Source organism: Rutidosis leptorrhynchoides, chromosome 2 (assembly GCF_046630445.1).
Source record: "Rutidosis leptorrhynchoides isolate AG116_Rl617_1_P2 chromosome 2, CSIRO_AGI_Rlap_v1, whole genome shotgun sequence".
NCBI classification, from domain to species: Eukaryota; Viridiplantae; Streptophyta; class Magnoliopsida; order Asterales; family Asteraceae; genus Rutidosis; species Rutidosis leptorrhynchoides.
In genome coordinates, this window is record NC_092334.1 from 389,479,959 (window position 1) to 389,500,698 (window position 20,740).

Consider the following 20,740-nt stretch of genomic DNA (forward strand, 5'->3'; position numbering starts at 1 on the left):
AATACATATAGTCAGACATATAACCCTAGGGTTAATTCAGTAAACTTAGAAGTCAAAAAGTGAGGGTTGTTACAGTGCTTTTAGCTCTCATTCGGTCTTCCATACTTAGAAGTTCCAGATTCTCCATGATTGAATTTGTTGAATCTGAATCACTATAGGATTCTGATTTAATGATAGGTTCCTCAACAATCTCTGTTTGAATGATTGGTGGTTCCGGAGGAAAGATTAATGGTTCAGGATCTATGAATTGTCCCTGAATATTCTCCGGATTCTCAATTGTGAGGTCGGGTTCAAAAAATGGATTATCGGAAATTTGAATTGGAGTACTTGGTCGACTGGATGACGATTCTAAAGAAAACTCAACGGCGACAATATTTGCTAGATGTCTTGATCTGGTTACAGGTGGTGAACGTACAAAAGGCGGTGAACGTTTTGCTCGGTGCATTCACTGAATATCCTATTAGTTATAAAAATAAAGAAAAATTATATAAGTTATCCAATTAATAGACTTTTCTGATTTTACCCACGTTTCGAATAGCCAAAAGATGCAGCAGAGGGGCAGGATTCGTTTGGTCTCAATATAATTGAGTACTGTTTGGCTTCAATAACCTGGTCCACGTACAAATCCAACTATTACTACGAACCAGAAAATTTTGATGTCTATCAATTTAACCGCTTAAAATAAATTTTCCTAATTTAAAAAAATTTAGAGAAGAAGTAGAAAATAAAATCTAAGTCCTAAAACTAGAATAGCGAGAAATAAGAAAGAAAAAGAGCGCGTCGAAAAACGTCGAAAAATAAAAGATTGAAAAATAATAGGCGTCGAAAAATAAAAATAAGAAAGTAGCGCGTCGAAACTTAAAAAGGAACTAAAAACTAAAAATTAAATGTTGAGTCTAAAAATATTAAAGCTTAAAAGAAATACTATATCCCAAATGGCAATAACTTAAAAAGGTACTAAAATTTAAAAAGGCGTCGCAAAATTCTAAAGCACCTAAATCTTAGTCTAAAGAAAAAGCACTTAAGGGATTTTACGGCAAAGCCTAAAAATCTAGAAATAAAAATAACTATGGCAAAAACTATGACTTAAAAATAAATACGAGCGAAAAATACAAATATTACGCTAAAACAATTTAAAGGGTACAAAATATAAAAATAAACTTAAAGTTGTAAAAAGTACAATTTTTTATAAAAATATTATTTTTATATTATTTATTTTATAAAACTATTAATTTTATAATTTATTAAAACTAAATAAACTAAAAAAACAAAATAAACTTAAACTAATAACTAGTTAAATAATAAAACTTAATTAGGGTTAATAATAAAATTAATAATTAATTTAAACCCTAATCGTATTAATTGCTGTACGATGATGGCCTGTCAGATACGCTCATGCGATCGCATGAGTTCTAAGTTACCCAGGCATGCGATCGCATGGGCTAGGGTTTCGGGCCAGAGTTGGGCTACTACAGTACCAGGCAGAGAGTTTTTATATTTTTTTTTCTGTTTTGCTGAATTATATATTTATAATATATTTATATAAATTAAATAAAACTTATATTTTTACAAACTAAAAAAAATAAAGAAACTTTATAAAACTTATATATATATATATATATATATATATATATATATATATATATATATATATATATATATATATATATATATATATATATATATATATATTTAACAAACTATTAAAAATATATAATTTTTGTTTTTCTTTTTATATTTTCGAATATATATAAAACGTATTTTTATAAAAGCGTATTTTTTATAAAAGTACACTAAAAATTTATAAAAAAAAAATTTTATAGTGTTGCGCTTCCGGCGTTTAAGCAGAATTGTTCCGCAGCAGCGGCGCCAAAAATAATTGATGTTATGCGAGGTGTATATGAAATAGCTTATATTTTATAACGAAATACTATTAAATATGATACAATTTTACACAAGATATTTATTTATTTATAGAATGGATATACCTAAACCTTGCTATAACACTTATAGGCATTATACCTAATCGTACAGTAGTGTAGTTTTTAGTAAGTCCGGTTCGTTCCACAGGGATAAACTTAAACAAGCTTAACGCTATATTAGTTTTAATTTATAAAAATACATATATATATAAGTAATATTATTATTATAAAAAGGGGGTTTTTACCGTTTAATGACCGGTTTGTCGATTTTTAAAACTTTTAGTCGCAGTTAAAACCTAATGTAAAATATTAAATAAATAAAAGACTTAATTTAAAGCGTAAAGTAAATAACGATAATGAAATTGCAATAAATAAAAGTGCGATAAAATAAACTTGCGATAATTAAATAGTACGATAATTAAAAGTGCAATTAAATACAATGACAATAAATAAAAGTGCAATAATTAGAAGTGCAATTAAATATGAAAATAAAGGAATTATGCTTATTTAAACTTCCATAATCATGATGTTTGACGTGTTGATTTTAGTTTATTCCCATGGATTAATTATCCTTTGTCCTGGATTATTTAATATGTCCGTCTGGTTTTTGTCCATAACAGTCCATCAGTCATAAATATAAAGTGCGGGTGTCCTCGTCAAATTATCCTTATATCCGAAGTCAAATATTCCAACTAATTGGGGACTTAAACTGTAACAAGGTCTTAATACTTTGTTTAATAATTACACCAGGATATCGACTGCGTGTAACCCAAGGTTTTAATACTTTGTTATCAATTATGCCAAGTGTCCTTGTACATAATTTCACCCCTGTTTTAATAATTCCATAGACTATTAATCCATTCTCGTGTCCGGTTAAATAAACGATTATTCGTACATGTAAATATCCCGCCCATCGCGTCCGATCGAGTGTATATGGTTATTTATAGGAACGTCCAATTGTAAATCTTTATATTAAAACTATTAATCCATTCGATTAGCAATGCTTTTATCTCTAAATCGATGCCTAAAGGATGCTTGTCGGCGTTCTTCACTTTGATCCCTAAGGTAAATAATCCTAATTGTATTAAGGACTACAGACCTATATCGTTGATTGAGGTGCAATATAAGATCATAACAAAAATTCTCGCTAATAGGCTTTCTTTAGTAATTGATAATTTAATTTCTAAAGAACAATCCGCTTTTATTAAAGGTAGACAAATTCTTGACGGTCCTTTGATTGTTAGCGAACTGGTAAATTGGTATAAGTTGAAGAAGAAAAAACTTATGATTTTTAAAATCGACTTTGAAAAAGCTTATGACTCGATCTGGTGGGACTTTTTGGACCATATGTTAGATTCGATGGGTTTTGGCCAAAATTGGCGGGATTGGATACGTATGTGTCTTGTTAATGCACGGACGTCTGTTCTTGTGAACGGTAGCCCGACTAGTGAATTTCGTATCCACCGAGGCCTACGTCAAGGTGATCCTATTAGCCCTTTTTTATTTTTAATTATTATTGAGGGTCTTCACGTCTTGTTGAAAAATAAAGTGGAGGAGGGATTAATAAAAGGGGTTAATGTTGGGAATTCGGATCTTAATAATTCGCATTTGTTTTACGCCGATGATGCGATTATTGTCTCGGATTGAGATACCGCGAGTCTTGATAATTGTTTAGCGACTTTAAACGAGTTTCATATCCAATCGGGCCTAAAAATTAATGTGGATAAGTCGAGTCTTTTTGGCATGGGAGTTGATGATTTAACGTTGGACATGGTGGCTCAACAATTCGGGTGCGTTAAAGGTAATTTTCCGTTTAAATATTTGGGCCTTCCGATTGGGGTTAATATGAATGCGGTGGCCAATTGGAAAGATTTAGAAGATCGGTTTATTAAGAAACTTTCGGGATGGAAAGCCAATCTTTTATCTTTCGGGGGTCGTCTTACGTTGTTAAAATCGGTATTGGGAAGTCTTGGAATTTATTTCTTTTCTTTATTCAAATGTCCCGAGACGATTTTAGACAAACTAGAGTCCTTACGGGCCGGATTCTTTTGGGGTAAAAATGATAACGTTAAAAAAATACATTGGGTCAATTGGAACCAAGCTCTTGCTTCCTTCGATAAAGGGGGTCTTGACGTTGGTAGTCTACGGGCTTTTAACTATAGCCTTTTGTTTAAGTGGATTTGGCGTTTTAAATCGGATTCGGATTCGAAATGGGCTAGGGTGATCTGCGCTTTACATGGTGATCATGGTGGGTTAGATGGTAAGCCGTTCTCGAGTAAGGGGGTGTGGTATAATATTGAGAAATTGTTTGAGAAAATTAGGAGTAAAGGTTTATTACCTCCGAATGTTTTACGGGCCAAAGTTGGGGATGGTAGATCGATTAAATTTTGGGTGGAGAATTGGTTGGGTGACGGTGTTTTACGGGATCGATACAGTCGCCTTTTCCACCTGGATGTTGATGCGAATTGCAGGTTAGCGGATAGGTGCGGTACAAGTGATTGGGCCTGGGCTTAGAAGCGTAGAATTGGGCCTCGAAATGAGTTGTTACTGGCGGATCTATCGGAAAAATTGGGCCGAGTGGTTCTGTCGCAAAAGGCCGATTCGTGGGCCTGGAATATTGATGACGAGGGCAGTTTTACGGTTAGTGGAACGAGAATGTTTTTGGACGACCGGTTGTTACCTACGTATATGAGACCGAATACGTGGGTTAAGTTCATTCCTAGGAGAATTAATATCTTTCTATGGATACTTGCTATTGACAGGTTGCCGACTAGGCCAAATTTGATTCGTCGAGGGGTGGAGATTACGAGTTCAGCTTGCCCGGTATGTTCACGTTCGAGTGAAAGTGCCGAGCATATCATGTTTAGTTGTGATTTGGCTGTAGATCTTTGGAGAAAATGTAGAATTTGGATAGGTATTCTTATTCCGGCTTTTGATTCGTGGCTCGAGTTCATGGAGTGGTTTGACAATTGGCGCGAGAAGGAGGAGATAAAGATTAAAGTTTACTCCATTGTTGCGGCTCTTCTATGGTTCATTTGGCGGTACCGAAATAGCGTGGTGTTCACCGGAGAAGAGTTGAAGAAATCTACGCTTTTTGATTCTATTCGTAATTTATCTTTTAATTGGTGTATTAGTAGAGGCAAATGTAAAATTAGTTGGAACAACTGGCTTTTGAAGCCGTGTAATTGTGGCGTTCTGGTCCTCTCTAGCTACTTGCTAGAGGGTGCTTGTTTTTAGTAATAAAATTTTGATGTTCTAAAAAAAAAAAATTGCTATAATAAAAGTTTTATTGTTTCAAGATTTGAGGCATGGCGTGCAAAGGAAGTTTATGGTTCCAATAGAAATGATGAGATTACAGACTTTGTTTGTAGACAATTTAAGTACTTTCAAGTTTCAATTAATTGAAAATCCAATAATGGGAGATTACATTATTAAAAAATAATTATTACATCAGCAAAGTAACTATATAATGATACTTAAACATTAACCCATCTTCAAAGGTCTACATATCAACAAAGGTCATTATCATCCCCTAATTATATATAGTATAGATATAGATAGATAGATATCTGGAAGAAAGAAAAAAAAATACAAGAAATACCATTTCAATTTTCAATTTACTTAAATTACAAATTTTACTAAAAAATCTACCAAATTTCTCAAGTTTAAACCCGATTATGTGCTACTCCACTAAAAATCGTCGTCTACGGTTCTATGATTAGGTTATTAGTATTACATAACAATTTATCATTCACTAGTTTTCCTTCTCATTTAATCGCATTGCAAAATTCATCAATTTTCAGGTAGACCATTAATCCCTATCAATCTAAGCCTTTCAAAAAAAAAAAAAATCCCTATCAATCTAAGCCTCATTATGTTTATTATTGTTGTTAACTGAATTAATCTGGATTACAGGCGGAGGTGTTTGAAGAAGAAAATGGCACCTCCGATTTTATCATTAGCGTTACCATCGGAAACGGGTCGGGTTCTCAGTATCCAGTCTCACACTGTTCAGGTTCCTTCTTTTTTTGATCAACTCATCATACATATTCATTTATTACTCCGTACTATATTATTATTATACTATACTATACTATATACTACATATGAACAAAACCCACCAATCATATCACGCCACCTACACAAAAATCACTGTAGCTGCTGTAGCACTGTAGCGAAATCACTGTAGCAATTTTTTTTATTTTTTTAAATTTTTTTTTCCTTACCACAATGGAGTATAAAAATATAAATTCATTGAATTTTTTTTTTCCCGCTTACCACAATGGAGTATAAAATATAAATCTTTTGGGTTTTCCCTTACCACAATGGAGTATAAAATATAAATCCATAGATAAACGCAGTTGCTCTGAATTTTTTTTTTCTTGCCACAATGGAGTATAAAATATAAATCCATAGATAAACACAGTTGTTCTGTATTTTGCAACTATAAATATACATATTATGTATATCGATATACAAACAAAAATTTGAGTCGAAAAACTATATATATATATATATATATATATATATATATATATATATATATATATATATATATATATATTAATGGACTATTAATATATGGACTCATTAAAGTTAAGTGGGCTTTAAAAATTGTTTAACATGGCTGCTACATCTAGTACATAAGTTGATGACGATTATGGAATAAACCCAAAACACCAAACCCTAAACCCTAAACCCTAAACTCTAAACCGTTCGTGTTAAAAACTCAATCTAAATCCTAAATCTAAACCCTAAACCCTAAATTTCTAAACCCTAATATCTAAACCCTATAAACCCTAATATCTAAACCCTAATATCTAAACCCCAATAGCTAAAACCTCAAAATACGCTCGAAAAACACGATAATTGTTATATATTACTTCTTCTAGCGTTTTTCCGCCAAAATAAAAACATTTATCACAAAGTGTCTCTACTAAATGTTCATATTTTCATCTCATCTATAATGTTCGTGAACAAAGTTTTTTCAAAAAACGAAAAAAAAAAAAAGTTTTTGCTTCCCCCCGCTTCCCCCCGAATGGTTACTTCCCTCTTTTTTTTAATTTTTTTTTTCCTTACCACAATGGAGTATAAAAATATAAATTCATTGAATTTTTTTTTTTTCCCGCTTACCACAATGGAGTATAAAATATAAATCTTTTGGGTTTTCCCTTACCACAATGGAGTATAAAATATAAATCCATAGATAAACGCAGTTGCTCTGAATTTTTTTTTTCTTGCCACAATGGAGTATAAAATATAAATCCATAGATAAACACAGTTGCTCTGTATTTTGCAACTATAAATATACATATTATGTATATCGATATACAAACAAAAATTTGAGTCGAAAAACTATATATATATATATATATATATATATATATATATATATATATATATATATATATAATTTTTAAACGAACTAGATTAATCTAGAAAACTTCAATATTTCAAGTATTCATAGCGAACTAATTTTTTCCAATCATACCACGCCACCTACACCAAAAAATCACTGTAGCAGCTACTGTAGCACTGTAGCGAAATCACTGTAGCATTTTTTTTTTTTTTCCCTTACCACAATGGAGTATAAAAATATAAATTCATAGATAAACAAAGTTGCTCTGATTTTTTTTTTTTTCCGCTTACCACAATGGAGTATAAAATATAAATCCATAGATAAACGCAGTTGCTCTGAATTTTTTTTTTTTCCACAATGGAGTATAAAATATAAATCCATAGATAAACACAGTTGCTCTGTATTTTGCAACTATAAATATACATATTATGTATATCGATATACAAACAAAAATTTGAGTCGAAAAACTATATATATATATATATATATATATATATATATATATATATATATATATATATATATATAGTATAATTAGATATTAGATATTAGACATTTAGTAGATGATAAGTAAAAGAATAACAAGAAAAGAATGAGAAGGAGAATGTGGTATATGGGATGAAAGAAGGGGGAAAGAACACTGGAGAAATAAGTTAATTAATGGAAAATTGATTTTGTTTGTATAATATATAAGACGGGTCAGCCCAGAGGCCCATTGGTGGGTTTTGAAGGTTAAAACGTTGGTTGAGTAATTGAACAAATGATTTCTTTGATTTTTCTTTAAAATATAAAATTTGTTGTACACAACAATACAACAACAAAACTCAATGTCACATGTATAGATTATAGGAGAGGTGAGACGTTGATAATCCTTCATTTATCCTTCAATAAAGAAAAGTCTTTTCTCAACTCCAAGTGAAGACCACCAGCCAATATGAAACCGAACATATACAAATATTACATACAAAATAGAAAAATTGTTTACTTTTTTAAGTATTATAAAATATTGTTATATGTTATTCCTCGGTCTAATATTAATAGTCTTTAGGTAAAAATACACAGTTTAAAACATTACATTCATTATATTATGCTTTTTAATTACTTTACCATTTAACCACTTACTTTTTACCTATATTTTTATCTTATATACAAAAGGTAATGATTATTTTTATCTATTTTTGGAAGTCGACTTATAATTTACCTTATTTTATAACCCGTTTATTTATTATTGATTAAGAAAAGTTTTGAAATTATATGTGTATGTGAATTTGGTCTCCGTAGCGAAGCACGGAACTCCAAACTAGTTACATACTAATTCCCGTTACCCATCCTTCAATCCTATTGGCTAAAACCTCCCCCTCTTCACTGTCAAACTGTAGTTTTTTTTTTATTTTATTTTTATTTTTTTCCCTTAAACATACTTACTGGATGGTTAAAGCCAGAAACTTCTGGCTACTTCTCCTTCTTTCTTGATTTAATCACTGGTTTTTCTTAAAAACACCCACCACCACTTGCAACCTCCTGCAACCTCCACAAACCACCTCCACCACTTCCAACCTCCTCCAACCACCACAAACCACCAAAAAATTAATACAGTAAACAATTTGCAAGATCTACAAACTAATCTAATAAATAAATAAACTGGAGTGGATCATAAAACAAAATTCATACACTAAAATTAATACAGTAACTAACGAAGATTAATAAAGAATTTTTTATCACCAAAAACAACCATAAGAACCCTCCATAAAACACCACCGCCACCAACCATTTTGGAAACAAACCACCGTCAACAGCTACTTGCCACTTCTGGCAACAATTCGTCATTAACACCAACTTCCAGCAAAAACGACGTCGGCAACAATCAATACCACTCAGATCTGAAAGATCTCAAGAAAAAATCAGTTTTTTTTTTTTTTTTTTTTTTTTTTTGTGAACTTCGACTTTACTCATTTTACCTTCAAACCCTAAACTCAAATGAGACTGCAGATTCATCTACAGTCTCCATCGCCATCAAGCATCACCGTGACCATCGCCTCCATCACCACCAGCCGCCTTATTTCGCTAAAAACACAAAGTAGAAACATTTACACAATTATATTTATGGCGGTGGTCAGCGCGGAGTTGAAATAGGAGGGAGATGGTAAAGGGATTTGACGGTTGATTCTTGAACGACGACGGCCGGAAATAGTAGGTAGCGGCGGCGACGGCGACGGCGGTTAGGTGGGAGGAAAGTGGGGAGATGTTTTTAATTTTGTGGTGTGTATATATGTTTGTGAGTTCAGTGTGATTTTTGGAGGTTGATTTCATGGAGAAAAATGGGGTTTTTCTAATAAATAAAAGAGATGAGATGATGATGACAGAGAAGGGGGCCGGTGTCAACGAAATGGAAGCTAGGGGTGTTTGCCAGGGTAAGGGTATTAGAACACATTGTATGTAAGATATTTTAATTTTTTAATGGAATTTAATAGTAAAAATTAGTATTCCATAAAATTTAATTTTTAGAATAAATTTATGTTGGTGTTGTATATTTGGACAACCAATTTTTAATCGGACACAATCAAATATTATTAAATGTGTTAGAGTGTATAACTTCATAAAGATGTTTATTGTGTAAAGCTAAAAACTAATTGTGTACGGATCACTATCCATATTTTTTACATTTATAAACATAACAAAGCTTATCTTATTAATTACTCCCTATTATCCATAATAAGATTTATATGCTACATAGCAAATGACCAAACACCCATAACATTAGATATGTGATAAAAATAAGTTAAATTTAGTAATTTGAAAATATTTTATTACTTATCATGTTTTGTCTGATTATATATGACTTTCTGAAAACTATAAAATTAATTAACTAAGAAAATTCGTGTTTTTTTTATATAACTATCGTTAAAAAGTTATGAACCGTTAACCGTTTTTGTTAAATATTTAGTTAATCGACTGTTAACCGAATAAAACCACCCCGTAGCAAAGCGCGATGTGGTGTTACCATTAGTATATTGCAGCTTGGTAATATGATTACAACATGATGCAATTATTTACTTTTTTTATTTCTAAAAATATTAATTAGTACAATTTTCAAAAAGCATTATATATTACCAAAAAGTTTAATAAGAAAAACTTTCAAAAATGAAAAGACCGAAGATAGTGAAATAGGTTCCGCTATTTGGAAATATTTATTTTTTATATTCACTTATCGCTTTGCTACAATAGTTACACGATTCCGCCGCACCGCGCGGACTTCCTTACTAGTTTATTCATCAATTTGTGTATATATAATAACGTATAAATGAACTATGCATATCAAATACTAGGGTTTCGCTTAATATTGTTACTAAAAATCGAATTTATTTGAGTTTCTTATTAACCTAAGACATCATTAGGTTATTTGAGTGCTACAAAATGTACAAACTTGTCTATGGTGAGAGATTTATGTACTGTATTATATATTACTTTTTGTTCACTAGTGTTTGAACACTTAACTTTGTAGTTTCAGCGTTCGGTAGGTACAACTATAATGAAAAGTTAGTAACTCATTAGTGTGGTTTATTCTTGTGAATAATAGGGTTATGTTGGCAATAAGTCAGCTGTATTTCCGCTTCAATTACTTGGTTATGACGTTGATCCGATTATGTCTGTGCAATTCTCAAACCATACAGGCAAGGTGCTTTTTGTTTACTTTGTGAACAACCAACCGTTACACTCTGTAGTCTATGGTTTAGCAACAACAGGATTTTGTATTTTGCAGGTTACCCAACTTTTAAGGGACAAGTGCTAAACGGAAAGCAACTTTCGGAGTTGATTGAAGGCTTAGAAGCCAATAATCTTCTATATTACACACATTTGTTGACAGGTATTGTATTCTGTAGGTTGCTGTTATTCAGTTTTATGTTGTGTTTTCAAGGAAGTGGTTATTAATGGTTGGAAAACAGATATAGAAGGGCACATGATGTTTCGGGTGGTGAAAAGAATGCGATTACTTAAAAAACCCATTAGAAAGCTCATGTGGAACAAAGGAAATATTCATGCTCATGTATCCTCTCTGCGCCAACAATTAGATGAAATCCAGAAACATCTTGATACGAACCCTCACGTGATTGAGATTCGAACCAAAGAGAGGGATATGCTGAGATTGTATAATGAAGCCCTTCTAGAGGAGGAGCGGTTCCTTAAACAAAAATCGAAAGTGGAATGGCTAAGGGTTGGTGATAGCAACTCAAGTTATTTTCATAAGGTTGTTAGGGGAAAAGTTAACAGGAGCCACATTCATGCAATCTATGATCAAATGGATAATTTGGTGGAAGGCAAGGATGTGCCGAATGTTTTTGTAACGCATTATGAACAATTCTTGGGCACTCAGTACCCATGCAATTATTTGAAATTGGATGAGCTGTTCACAAGAAGGATATCGGAGGAAAATGCGAATTATATGATACGCGATGTTACCAACATTGAAATCAAGGATGCAATGTTTAATATTGGTGAGTCCAAGTCTCCTGGTCCGGACGGATACTCTTCTGCATTTTTCAAGAGCACTTGGGACATTATAGGGGACGATGTATGTGAAGCTGTTAGAACTTTCTTTGATAACGGCCAATTACTAACAGAATTGAACCATACCATCCTGGCCCTTATTCCGAAAGTTGTTATCCCTAATAAGGTCAATGACTATCGTCCAATCTCGTGTTGCAATGTTCTCTATAAGTGCATTAGCAAGATCATTTCTAACCGCATCATGACATGCCTTGATGATGTTGTTGGGGAAAATCAATCGGCTTTCATTCCTGGTAGGAGTATCTCGGATAATATTCTCCTTACTCAGGAGCTTATGAGAAATTATCACCTGAATCGTGGTACGCCTAGATGTGCTTTTAAGGTGGACATTCAGAAAGCGTACGATACTGTTGACTGGAAGTTCTTGGAGAAGATTCTCTATAATTTTGGTTTCCACAGAACCATGATAAACTGGATAATGAAGTGTGTCACGTCAACATCGTTCTCGATTAGTATTAATGGCGAGCTCCATGGTTACTTCAAAGGTAGGCGTGGCCTCAGACAAGGAGATCCAATGTCACCATATTTATTCACCTTAGTCATGGAAGTTCTTTCTTTAATTCTCAGCCGTAATATTCAACGTTCAGGTAATTTCATCTATCATCCACGGTGTGAGAAGCAAAATCTGATAAGTTTGTGTTTTGCGGACGACCTTTTATTATTTTCGCATGGTGATGCTGGTTCGGTCACAATTATTTCCGAAGCCCTCGAGGAGTTTAAGGCATGTTCCGGCTTAATTCCTAGTATCCAAAAAAGTACAGCCTTTTTCGCGAATGTTCCTCAAATTCTTAAAGATCAGATCCTAGGGTTAATGCCATTTGAGGAGGGCCATCTCCCAGTCAGGTATTTGGGAGTCCCTTTAATCTCTTCCAGACTTCACTACAGAGACTGTAAGAGCTTAGTGGAAAAAGTCAAAGCTAGAATCAACGATTGGAAGAATAAATCTCTATCTTTTGCAGGAAGAGTTCAGCTTATTATATCCGTTTTATCTTCTATGCAGATCTATTGGGCTTCCGTGTTTACTCTCCCTGATGCTATAATAAAAGACATTGAGAAATTGCTCCGTGGTTTCTTATGGTGTCAGGGGGATATGAAGACAGGTAGAGCTAAAGTTAAATGGGATGATGTTTGTTTGCCGAAAGAAGAAGGAGGGCTTGGTATCAAACATCTAAAAAATCGGAATTTTGCTTTAATGGCCACTCAGGTATGGAGACTCCTAACTAATAAACAATCTTTGTGGGTCAAATGGGTTCATTCATATCGTCTCCGGAAGAAAAGTTTTTGGGAGGTAACTGTTACAGCTGATAGTAGTTGGGGTTGGCGGAAAATGCTGAGAATGCGTAATACACTTCGAGACAATTTGATACACCAAGTTGGGAACGGGCAAAATATCTTAGCATGGCATGACACTTGGTGTGAATACGGTCCTCTTGCAAATATTATCTCGAGCAGGGACATTAAAGTGGCAGGTTACTCGTTGCAAGCAAAGCTAAGGGATATTATTCGACATGATGGCTGCCAATGGCCACGATTTTGGGTTCAGAAGTATCCCTTCCTTCATCGAATCAATCCTCCCGTTTTTACTAATAATGAAGACGTGTTGATGTGGAAGGACAACAACGGTAATATGCAACGTTTTTCAGCTAACTTGGTTTGTAATTCAATTCGTCCCAGGTCGAATGTGGTTCCATGGTGTAGTTTAGTCTGGTTCTCTCAATGCATTCCTCGACACGCTTTCCTGACTTGGCTTCTCATGGGTGAAAAACTCAAGACTCAAGACAAAATAAAGGACTGGGAGAAGAATGGAGCGAATGGTGGAAGCTTATTATGTACTTTTTGCAAAACAGTCTCAGACTCCCATTCACATTTATTCTTTGAATGTTCTTACCCATTGCAGGTATGGTCCAAGATGAAGAGTCTAGTTCAAATCCCTATCTCGAGTTCTAGATGGCTTGATGTGGTTAATCTGTTGAGTCCTGTAGCTTCGAAACAGCTTGCTCGTATAGTGGTTGCAAAGATTATTTTTTCGGCTACGATTTATTTTGTTTGGCAAGAAAGGAATCAAAGGTTATTCCAATCGAAGACAAGGTCAATCGAACAGTTGGTTCAGGTTATTACTTCAACGGTTCGTCTCAAGCTACTTTCGCTAAAATTTAAAAATTCTCAGGATGTGCAAAACATGAAGGCCTTATGGAGAGTACCTTGATTTGTGGTTCTTTGTTTAGTACAGCTCAATTTGAGTTTGCTTGTGTATAGGCTTTAGTATCTTTTTGATATTTAGTCTTCTGGTTCGTTTTGAGGCTTCAAGACTCTCTTGTAGCATTTGTGCTTGTAACCGTTTGTTTATATATATATAGAAAATTCACCGGGTGACCCCCTTTACCCAAAAAAAAAAATTAAAAGAAAAGTTGAAATACGAACATGACAAGTTATTAAATGTAATAATTGGATTTGATTTCGGGTGAATTATAATAACTGTTGTTGGTGCCGTTACAGGTTACATTGGTTCGGTATCTTTTTTAGACAATGTATTAGAAGTAGTCAAGAAGCTTCGGTCCATTAATCCTGCACTTACATACGGTGAGTGCGACAATTGATAGTTTAAGTTACAAATGTCAGATTATCTAATTTACTGTTTTCCTTCATAAAGCAATTTAAACTAATTTATATATACTTTGTGTATATACTATTGTGTGGCTTGTCAGTTTGTGATCCAGTGATGGGCGATCAAGGAAAGCTGTATGTTCCTCCAGAATTGGTTTCTGTATATCGTGAAAAGGTAACATTATGATACATACCCACTGATTACAACATAAAGCATGTTCACTGTACTAAAGTTTAGCCAAGTTTTTGTTTTTTCAAACTTGGCTGATGAGATATTATCTACTTGTCAATTGAATTTATCACTAAGAACCATAATATTCAAAGCACCTCAAACAGAAAAGACAACATGTATACATGTAAAACAGGTTGTTTCTTGTTGTGTAGGTTGTCCCAGTTGCTACAATGTTGACTCCCAATCAGTTTGAAGCTGAACAATTGACTGGATTCAGGTATTTAAGGCATCCTACTGAGCTTCAAAAAGTTCATACAGTAATAAATTTCAAAAATCATATGTATAAATATTGAAGATAACCATAATCACAATATTAAACGTTAACATAATTGTCTAGAAACATAAATATAATCTTCATTTGTTCAAAAACATTTAAATTCATATTAAAAGTTGACCGATATTGCCTTTGACCAACCTGATAGATTCTGACGGACTAAATCTGATTCTGACCCATTGACCGACATTGACCAATTAATTACTCGGATTTTGGAATATCGGATCGAGAGGTTCAAGAAAAGGATTAATCGGGTACTTTTACAAAAGTGCTAAATAATAATCAGTATTTTCCTTGTTAACTCTGGCTTTATGTTCCTACATAACTTGTATAAATTCGGTATAACAGGGAGGCATTACTAGATGGGGCATGTATGATGTATTTTGATATTCACATTAACCGACACTATTTTTTCTCGAATAAATGGACCAGTAACAGGAATTGAGAGTATAATTAAACACAACTCCTGAAAATGTTTATATAATGTTCGTTTATTTTATGCAGAATTGCATCTGAGCAAGATGGGCGGGAAGCATGCAGGTATCTTCATGCAGCTGGTCCAAAAAAGGTTTTTCTAAAACATTTATATTTGATTTACAATGACAGTTTCATCATCTTTTTCTTACTTTTTGTAACTTTCTATAGCTTTACATGTTATTCATATACGTAGTTTTTTTTATGTTTGGCCTTCTTTTTTTTTTTTTTTCAGGTTGTGATAACAAGCATATTCTTAGATGGGAATCTTCTTCTGATTGGAAGTCACGAGAAAGAAAAGGTACACACATTAGAAATCTTTAGCCACTGATTTGTTTTCTATTAGATGCAAAAGCAACTCGATTTCAATTTTCTTACTTTGATCTGACTTTGATTTATAATAGGGTCAATCTCCTGTGCAATTCAAGATTGTGATTCCTAAAATCCCTGCATATTTTACAGTATAACTTTTCTCCTAACCCCTTACAATAACTATAACATTATATATACGTAGTAAATACTCGAATTTATTTCGTGTTCTGACATCTCTCTCCTTATGGTTGCAGGGGACAGGCGACTTGATGACTGCATTGTTACTTGGATGGAGCAATGTAACGACTTTTTTTTTTTTTTTTTTTTTTTTTGCAAATGACTTTTTTTTATTGCAAACTGCTGTTTCTAAAATAAACTGTCCTTTTGTCGTGCAGAAATATCCCAATAACCTTGACAAAGCAGCAGAACTTGCGGTATCAAGCTTACAGGTAGGTCACCTTTTCCAACTACATGTATGTACTTGCGGTATCAAGCTTGCGGATTTTGAGTACATGTTATATTGTTACAGGCAGTTTTGAGTCGAACATTGAAGGATTATGAGAAGGCGGGGTATGATACGCAAACAAGCAGCTTGGAGATTAGATTGATTCAGAGTCAAGATGATATGAGAAACCCAGATATTAAATATAGTTCTCAGCTATATGATGATTAATTTGTTGTACAATTATGTTTCGTATGATCATAGTACCTTAAACTTATCTATTATAGGGTATATTTCTGTAATGAATTTTAGCTACTTCATATCATATCAAACTACTGGTATTTTTCAGATGGTTTATATTTGAATTAGTGCTATATTTTCATATTTTACCACAAATATAGGTTTAAAATGCATTATATTTTATGTCAAATTTCAACAAATTAAGCTGTTTTTGTGAATGGATTTAACTGGGCGTTTAAGGAACTTATGGGTTTACTGGGTTGTTCACATACAATAAGATTATTTGTAGTGGTTGGAGGAGTTTAGGGCTGTGCTTATCAGCTTTTTTATGCACATTTGTAAGTTGTTTTTTGTAAGGATTTATTTTGTTGCTTATTCTAAGTTTTGATGCTGGCGAGCTACTGTCAATTTAGATGCCGAAATAGTGGGATGAGAAGGTATGGTCCGTGGTAAAGAAAGACTGGATTGGAAGGTTAAATTAGTCACTTTATATTAGTGGGTTTATTATATTATATATGGATATAAAATGGGAGGTACATTACCTCATTTTTGTCATAAACCATAAAATAATTTATTTGATACTCCGTATTACCTTTCTTAAATGACTATTTGAGCAACTTATACTGTATTAGTTTATGGTAGAATGGTAAAAATAATTACGAGTATTTCAGTCTGGTATGAAAAAAATTGGTGGTATATGAACGTGAAAAGCGTATAGATAGCTCTCTAGCAATATTATGGGCCTTAGGCCATACAATAAATGGGCTAATACAATACGGAGTATTAAATAATTGGCTAATTATATAGCGTCTCTTAGGTCCGTTAACATTAACATAAACGATGGGGTGTTTTTAACTCAGCTCGCTTTTAAAGTTTTGATGATGGAGATCTGGTTTAGATCCGAGGACGGAGTTTGTTTTTTGTGGTTTGACTTCTCTTCGACGGCTGGCTTTCATCACGGTTGCTGGTTTTGTTATATTTTTGTTGCAGTGGCGGTCGACATTCTCCTGACCGTCTCGGCCTTTTTGTTTGTTTAGTAATTTTGTGTAGTATAGCCGGTATAGTAGTTTCCTCTGTTATAGCTTTAGTTGTTGTTATGTTCTTGGTTAAACGCTTTTTTCTTATTCAGTTGGTGAATTTTGATTTTTAGCTGGTGCTCGGTTTCGACTCTATTGTATCGGTTGTACGAGTTGATCTCCGGATCCGTTTATTAATGTTATCGTTTTTTTCCAAAAAGAAAAAAAGATAAAGATAATAAATATAAATCTAAATATCTACTGCTGCCTTTTTCTTATTGGCCAATGGAGATTTCACAAGATATATATCAACGACTTAAAACTCTATTATCAACTACTTATGACTATACAAATACATGAGTTCTTGACAACAATTTTATATCTACTTCTCTACTATATCTCTGATTTAATTTCTTCATCATAAACTAATTAATTACCAATGGCTGAAACCATTGCTTATGATCTGGTTAATGCCGTTTTTCAGAAATTGGCTTCGGAAGCATTCAAGAAAATTGCTCGATCTCAAGGAATTCAATCCGAGCTCAACAACCTGAAGAGGAGTTTGTTACAGATCCAAAATGTTCTTAATGATGCTTCTCAAAAAGAAGTAACTGATGAATCTGTTAAAGAGTGGTTAAATAGTCTCCAACATTTGGCTTACGATATTGATGACGTACTCGATGGTATAGCAACCGAAGCTTTGCAGCATGAGTTCAACCAACAAGATTCTGTTGCCACCACCAGCATGGTAAGAAAACTCATCCCAACTTGTTGCACAAATTTTAGATTAGCTGAGAGGGTGAGTCCCAAGTTAGATACTATTAACAACAAGTTGAAAGAATTAGTTAAGGAAAAAGATGAACTTGGTTTAGTTGTGAAACAAGATAGGCCAAATAATATGAATAGGAAAGATGATGAGACATGTTTGGTAGAGGAATCTATGATTATTGGACGGAAAGTAGAAAAAGAGGAATTAGTCCAGAAGTTACTTAGAGATGAATCATGTGATGGAAAATTTAGCATTGTTCCGATAGTCGGTATGGGTGGGGTAGGTAAAACGACTCTAGCCAAACTTTTGTATAATGACAACCAGGTGAAGAATCACTTCGAACTCAAGGCATGGGTTTGTGTTTCCGATGATTTTGATAGCATTGGTATAACCAAGGCTATCTTTCAATCTATGGGCGGAGAAAACAAGGATTTTGCAAGTGTAAGTCTACTTCAAGAAGCTCTTAAAAATCAAGTTTTAAACGTTTTATGTTAGTGTTGGATGATGTATGGAGTGAAAGTTACAAAGATTGGGAAACCCTCGTACTTCCATTTCACGCATGTGCGCCTGGAAGTAAGATTATCGTGACATCACGGAAGGTGCAATTGCTCAAGGAACTAGGTTGTGATCGTATAGACCAAATGAAGAACCTGTCGGATGACGAAGCTCTGTCTTTGGTTGCTTTACACGCATTAGGTGTAAATAACTTTGATTCACATCCTGAGCTGAAACAACATGGTGTAGATCTTGTGAAAAAATGTGACGGATTGCCTTTGGCTTTGATAGCACTTGGGAGGTTATTGAGGAGCAAAAAAAAGGAAGAATATTACTGGAAGCAAGTGTTGAAATAGTGACATATGGAGAATAAATGATAATGATGGAGGTGAAATAGTTCCTGCCCTTAGATTAAGCTACAATGATCTTTCTGCGTGTTTGAAACGGCTGTTTGCATATTGCTCTTTTTTTCCGAAAGACTATATATTTGATAAGAGGGAGTTGGTTCTGTTGTGGATGGCAGAAGGATTTTTGCACCATTCGACTCTAAACAAATCTACAGAAGAACAATTTGGTTATGAATGTTTTGAAGAGTTGTTGTCAAGGGCGTTTTTTCAACATTCGCCAAACGACAATAGATCGTTGTTTGTGATGCATGACTTGATAAATGACTTGGGGACTTCAATTGCTGGTGACTTTTTTGTCAGGTTAGATAATGATATGGAGATGGATAAAGGGAGTGAAGCATTAGGAAAGTATCGCCATATGTCATTTATTCGTGAGGAATATGAAGTCTATAATAGGTTTAAGGCATTCGAAAAAGCTACAAGTTTGAGAACATTCATGGCAACGTCTGTTGGGGTGATAGATAAGTGGAAACGCTTCTACTTATCTAACAAGATTCTCGTTGACTTACTTCCAAAGCTACCATTGTTAAGGGTTCTCAATTTAAGTAACTTTCAGATAAGTGAGGTACCAGATACCATTGGTAGTTTGAGGCACTTAAGGTATCTCAATTTATCTCGAACTCGTATCAAACAACTACCAGAAAATGTTTGCAATCTCTATAATTTACAGACACTAATCCTGTTTCGTTGTAGAGAATTAGCTAAGTTGCCCAACAGCTTCTCAAATCTTAAGAATTTGCACCACCTTGACATCAGGGAAACTGACTGTTTGAATAAGATGCCCTTAGGAATCAGTAAGTTAAAAAGCCTGCAAACACTCTCCAAAATAATTATTGGTAATAGATTTGGAATTAACGAGCTGAAAGAATTTAAAAACTTGTGCGGGGAAATCTCCGTTGAAGGGTTACATGAAGTGCAAAATGCAATTGATGTACGAGAGGTAAACTTTTCCCAGAAGATGATTAGCAAGTTAGAGTTGAAATGGAGTGATGTGTTTGATGATTCTCGTAAAGAACAGCTTGAAAAGGAGTTCCTAGAAGAGCTGAGGCCTCACAATGATAATTTAAAAAAACTCAAAATAGTGTCATATGGAGGAAACGAGCTTTCAAATTGGGTTGCGGATCCCTCTTTTGTTAGGTTGTCACATGTACAGATACGCGGCTGTAGAAAGTGTACGCGTTTACCGCCGCTTGGGCAGTTGATGTCACTTGAGGAGCTGTTTATTGAAGGCATGTATGAGGTGAAAAACGTGGGTATGGAGTTTACTGGTGGTACTACTAATGGTATGTCATTCACGTCACTTAAAGTTCTAAGTTTTAAAGATTGTAGGGATGTGTTTCCGTGCCTTGAGAAGCTTGTTATAAATGAGTGTCCTTGTCTGGTGAAAGTTTCACTCGAAGCACTACCTTCACTAAGACAACTTGAAATAATAAAGTGTGATCAGAATGTGTTCTTCCATCATTGGTGAAAGTCATGGTCAATCGATTGTTGGATGTCTAGTCTTCTTCCATCATCTCTTACTTCACTCGGATTGTGTGACTTTAAGGAATTGGAAACGATATCAATGGGACTGGAACACCTCACCTCCCTCCAAAGATGAAAGATCTACCAGAAATGTTGTTGCCTTC

At 33.8% G+C, this 20,740-nt stretch overlaps 2 protein-coding genes and 1 pseudogene across 2 annotated transcripts; all 3 read left to right on the top strand.

The window, feature by feature from the left end:
- The first annotated feature begins 5,839 nt into the window (after nt 1–5,839).
- Nucleotides 5,840–15,344, top strand: LOC139889054 (pyridoxal kinase-like). Its single transcript, XM_071872028.1, has 7 exons — nt 5,840–5,937; nt 10,859–10,952; nt 11,042–11,146; nt 14,344–14,427; nt 14,553–14,626; nt 14,836–14,940; nt 15,306–15,344. Exons 1-7 carry the CDS (start codon nt 5,860–5,862, stop codon nt 15,342–15,344), a joined length of 579 nt encoding a protein of 192 aa, XP_071728129.1. The 5' UTR covers nt 5,840–5,859.
- A 36-nt stretch (nt 15,345–15,380) lies between these two features.
- LOC139889055 (pyridoxal kinase-like) lies at nt 15,381–16,443 on the top strand. The gene is made up of 7 exons (XM_071872029.1): nt 15,381–15,388; nt 15,462–15,525; nt 15,667–15,732; nt 15,836–15,892; nt 15,998–16,042; nt 16,139–16,192; nt 16,273–16,443. Exons 1-7 carry the CDS (start codon nt 15,381–15,383, stop codon nt 16,414–16,416), a joined length of 438 nt encoding a protein of 145 aa, XP_071728130.1. The 3' UTR covers nt 16,417–16,443.
- A 1,360-nt stretch (nt 16,444–17,803) lies between these two features.
- On the top strand, nt 17,804–20,720 carry LOC139894470 (putative disease resistance RPP13-like protein 1; annotated as a pseudogene).
- Nucleotides 20,721–20,740: the final 20 nt, after the last annotated feature.

What these genes read in the sequence shown, in the direction of transcription:
- LOC139889054 (XM_071872028.1), top strand. Translation starts at nt 5,860, where the DNA reads ATGGCACCTCCGATTTTATCATTAGCGTTACCATCGGAAACGGGTCGG. An exon ending in TAATCCTGCACTTACATACG is followed by an intron (nt 14,428 to 14,552) that starts GTGAGTGCGACA and finishes GTGGCTTGTCAG; the next exon opens with TTTGTGATCCAGTGATGGGC. An exon ending in AGCTTCAAAAAGTTCATACA is followed by an intron (nt 14,941 to 15,305) that starts GTAATAAATTTC and finishes TCGGTATAACAG; the next exon opens with GGAGGCATTACTAGATGGGG.
- LOC139889055 (XM_071872029.1), top strand. An exon ending in TGTTACTTGGATGGAGCAAT is followed by an intron (nt 16,043 to 16,138) that starts GTAACGACTTTT and finishes TTTGTCGTGCAG; the next exon opens with AAATATCCCAATAACCTTGA. An exon ending in TTGCGGTATCAAGCTTACAG is followed by an intron (nt 16,193 to 16,272) that starts GTAGGTCACCTT and finishes ATATTGTTACAG; the next exon opens with GCAGTTTTGAGTCGAACATT.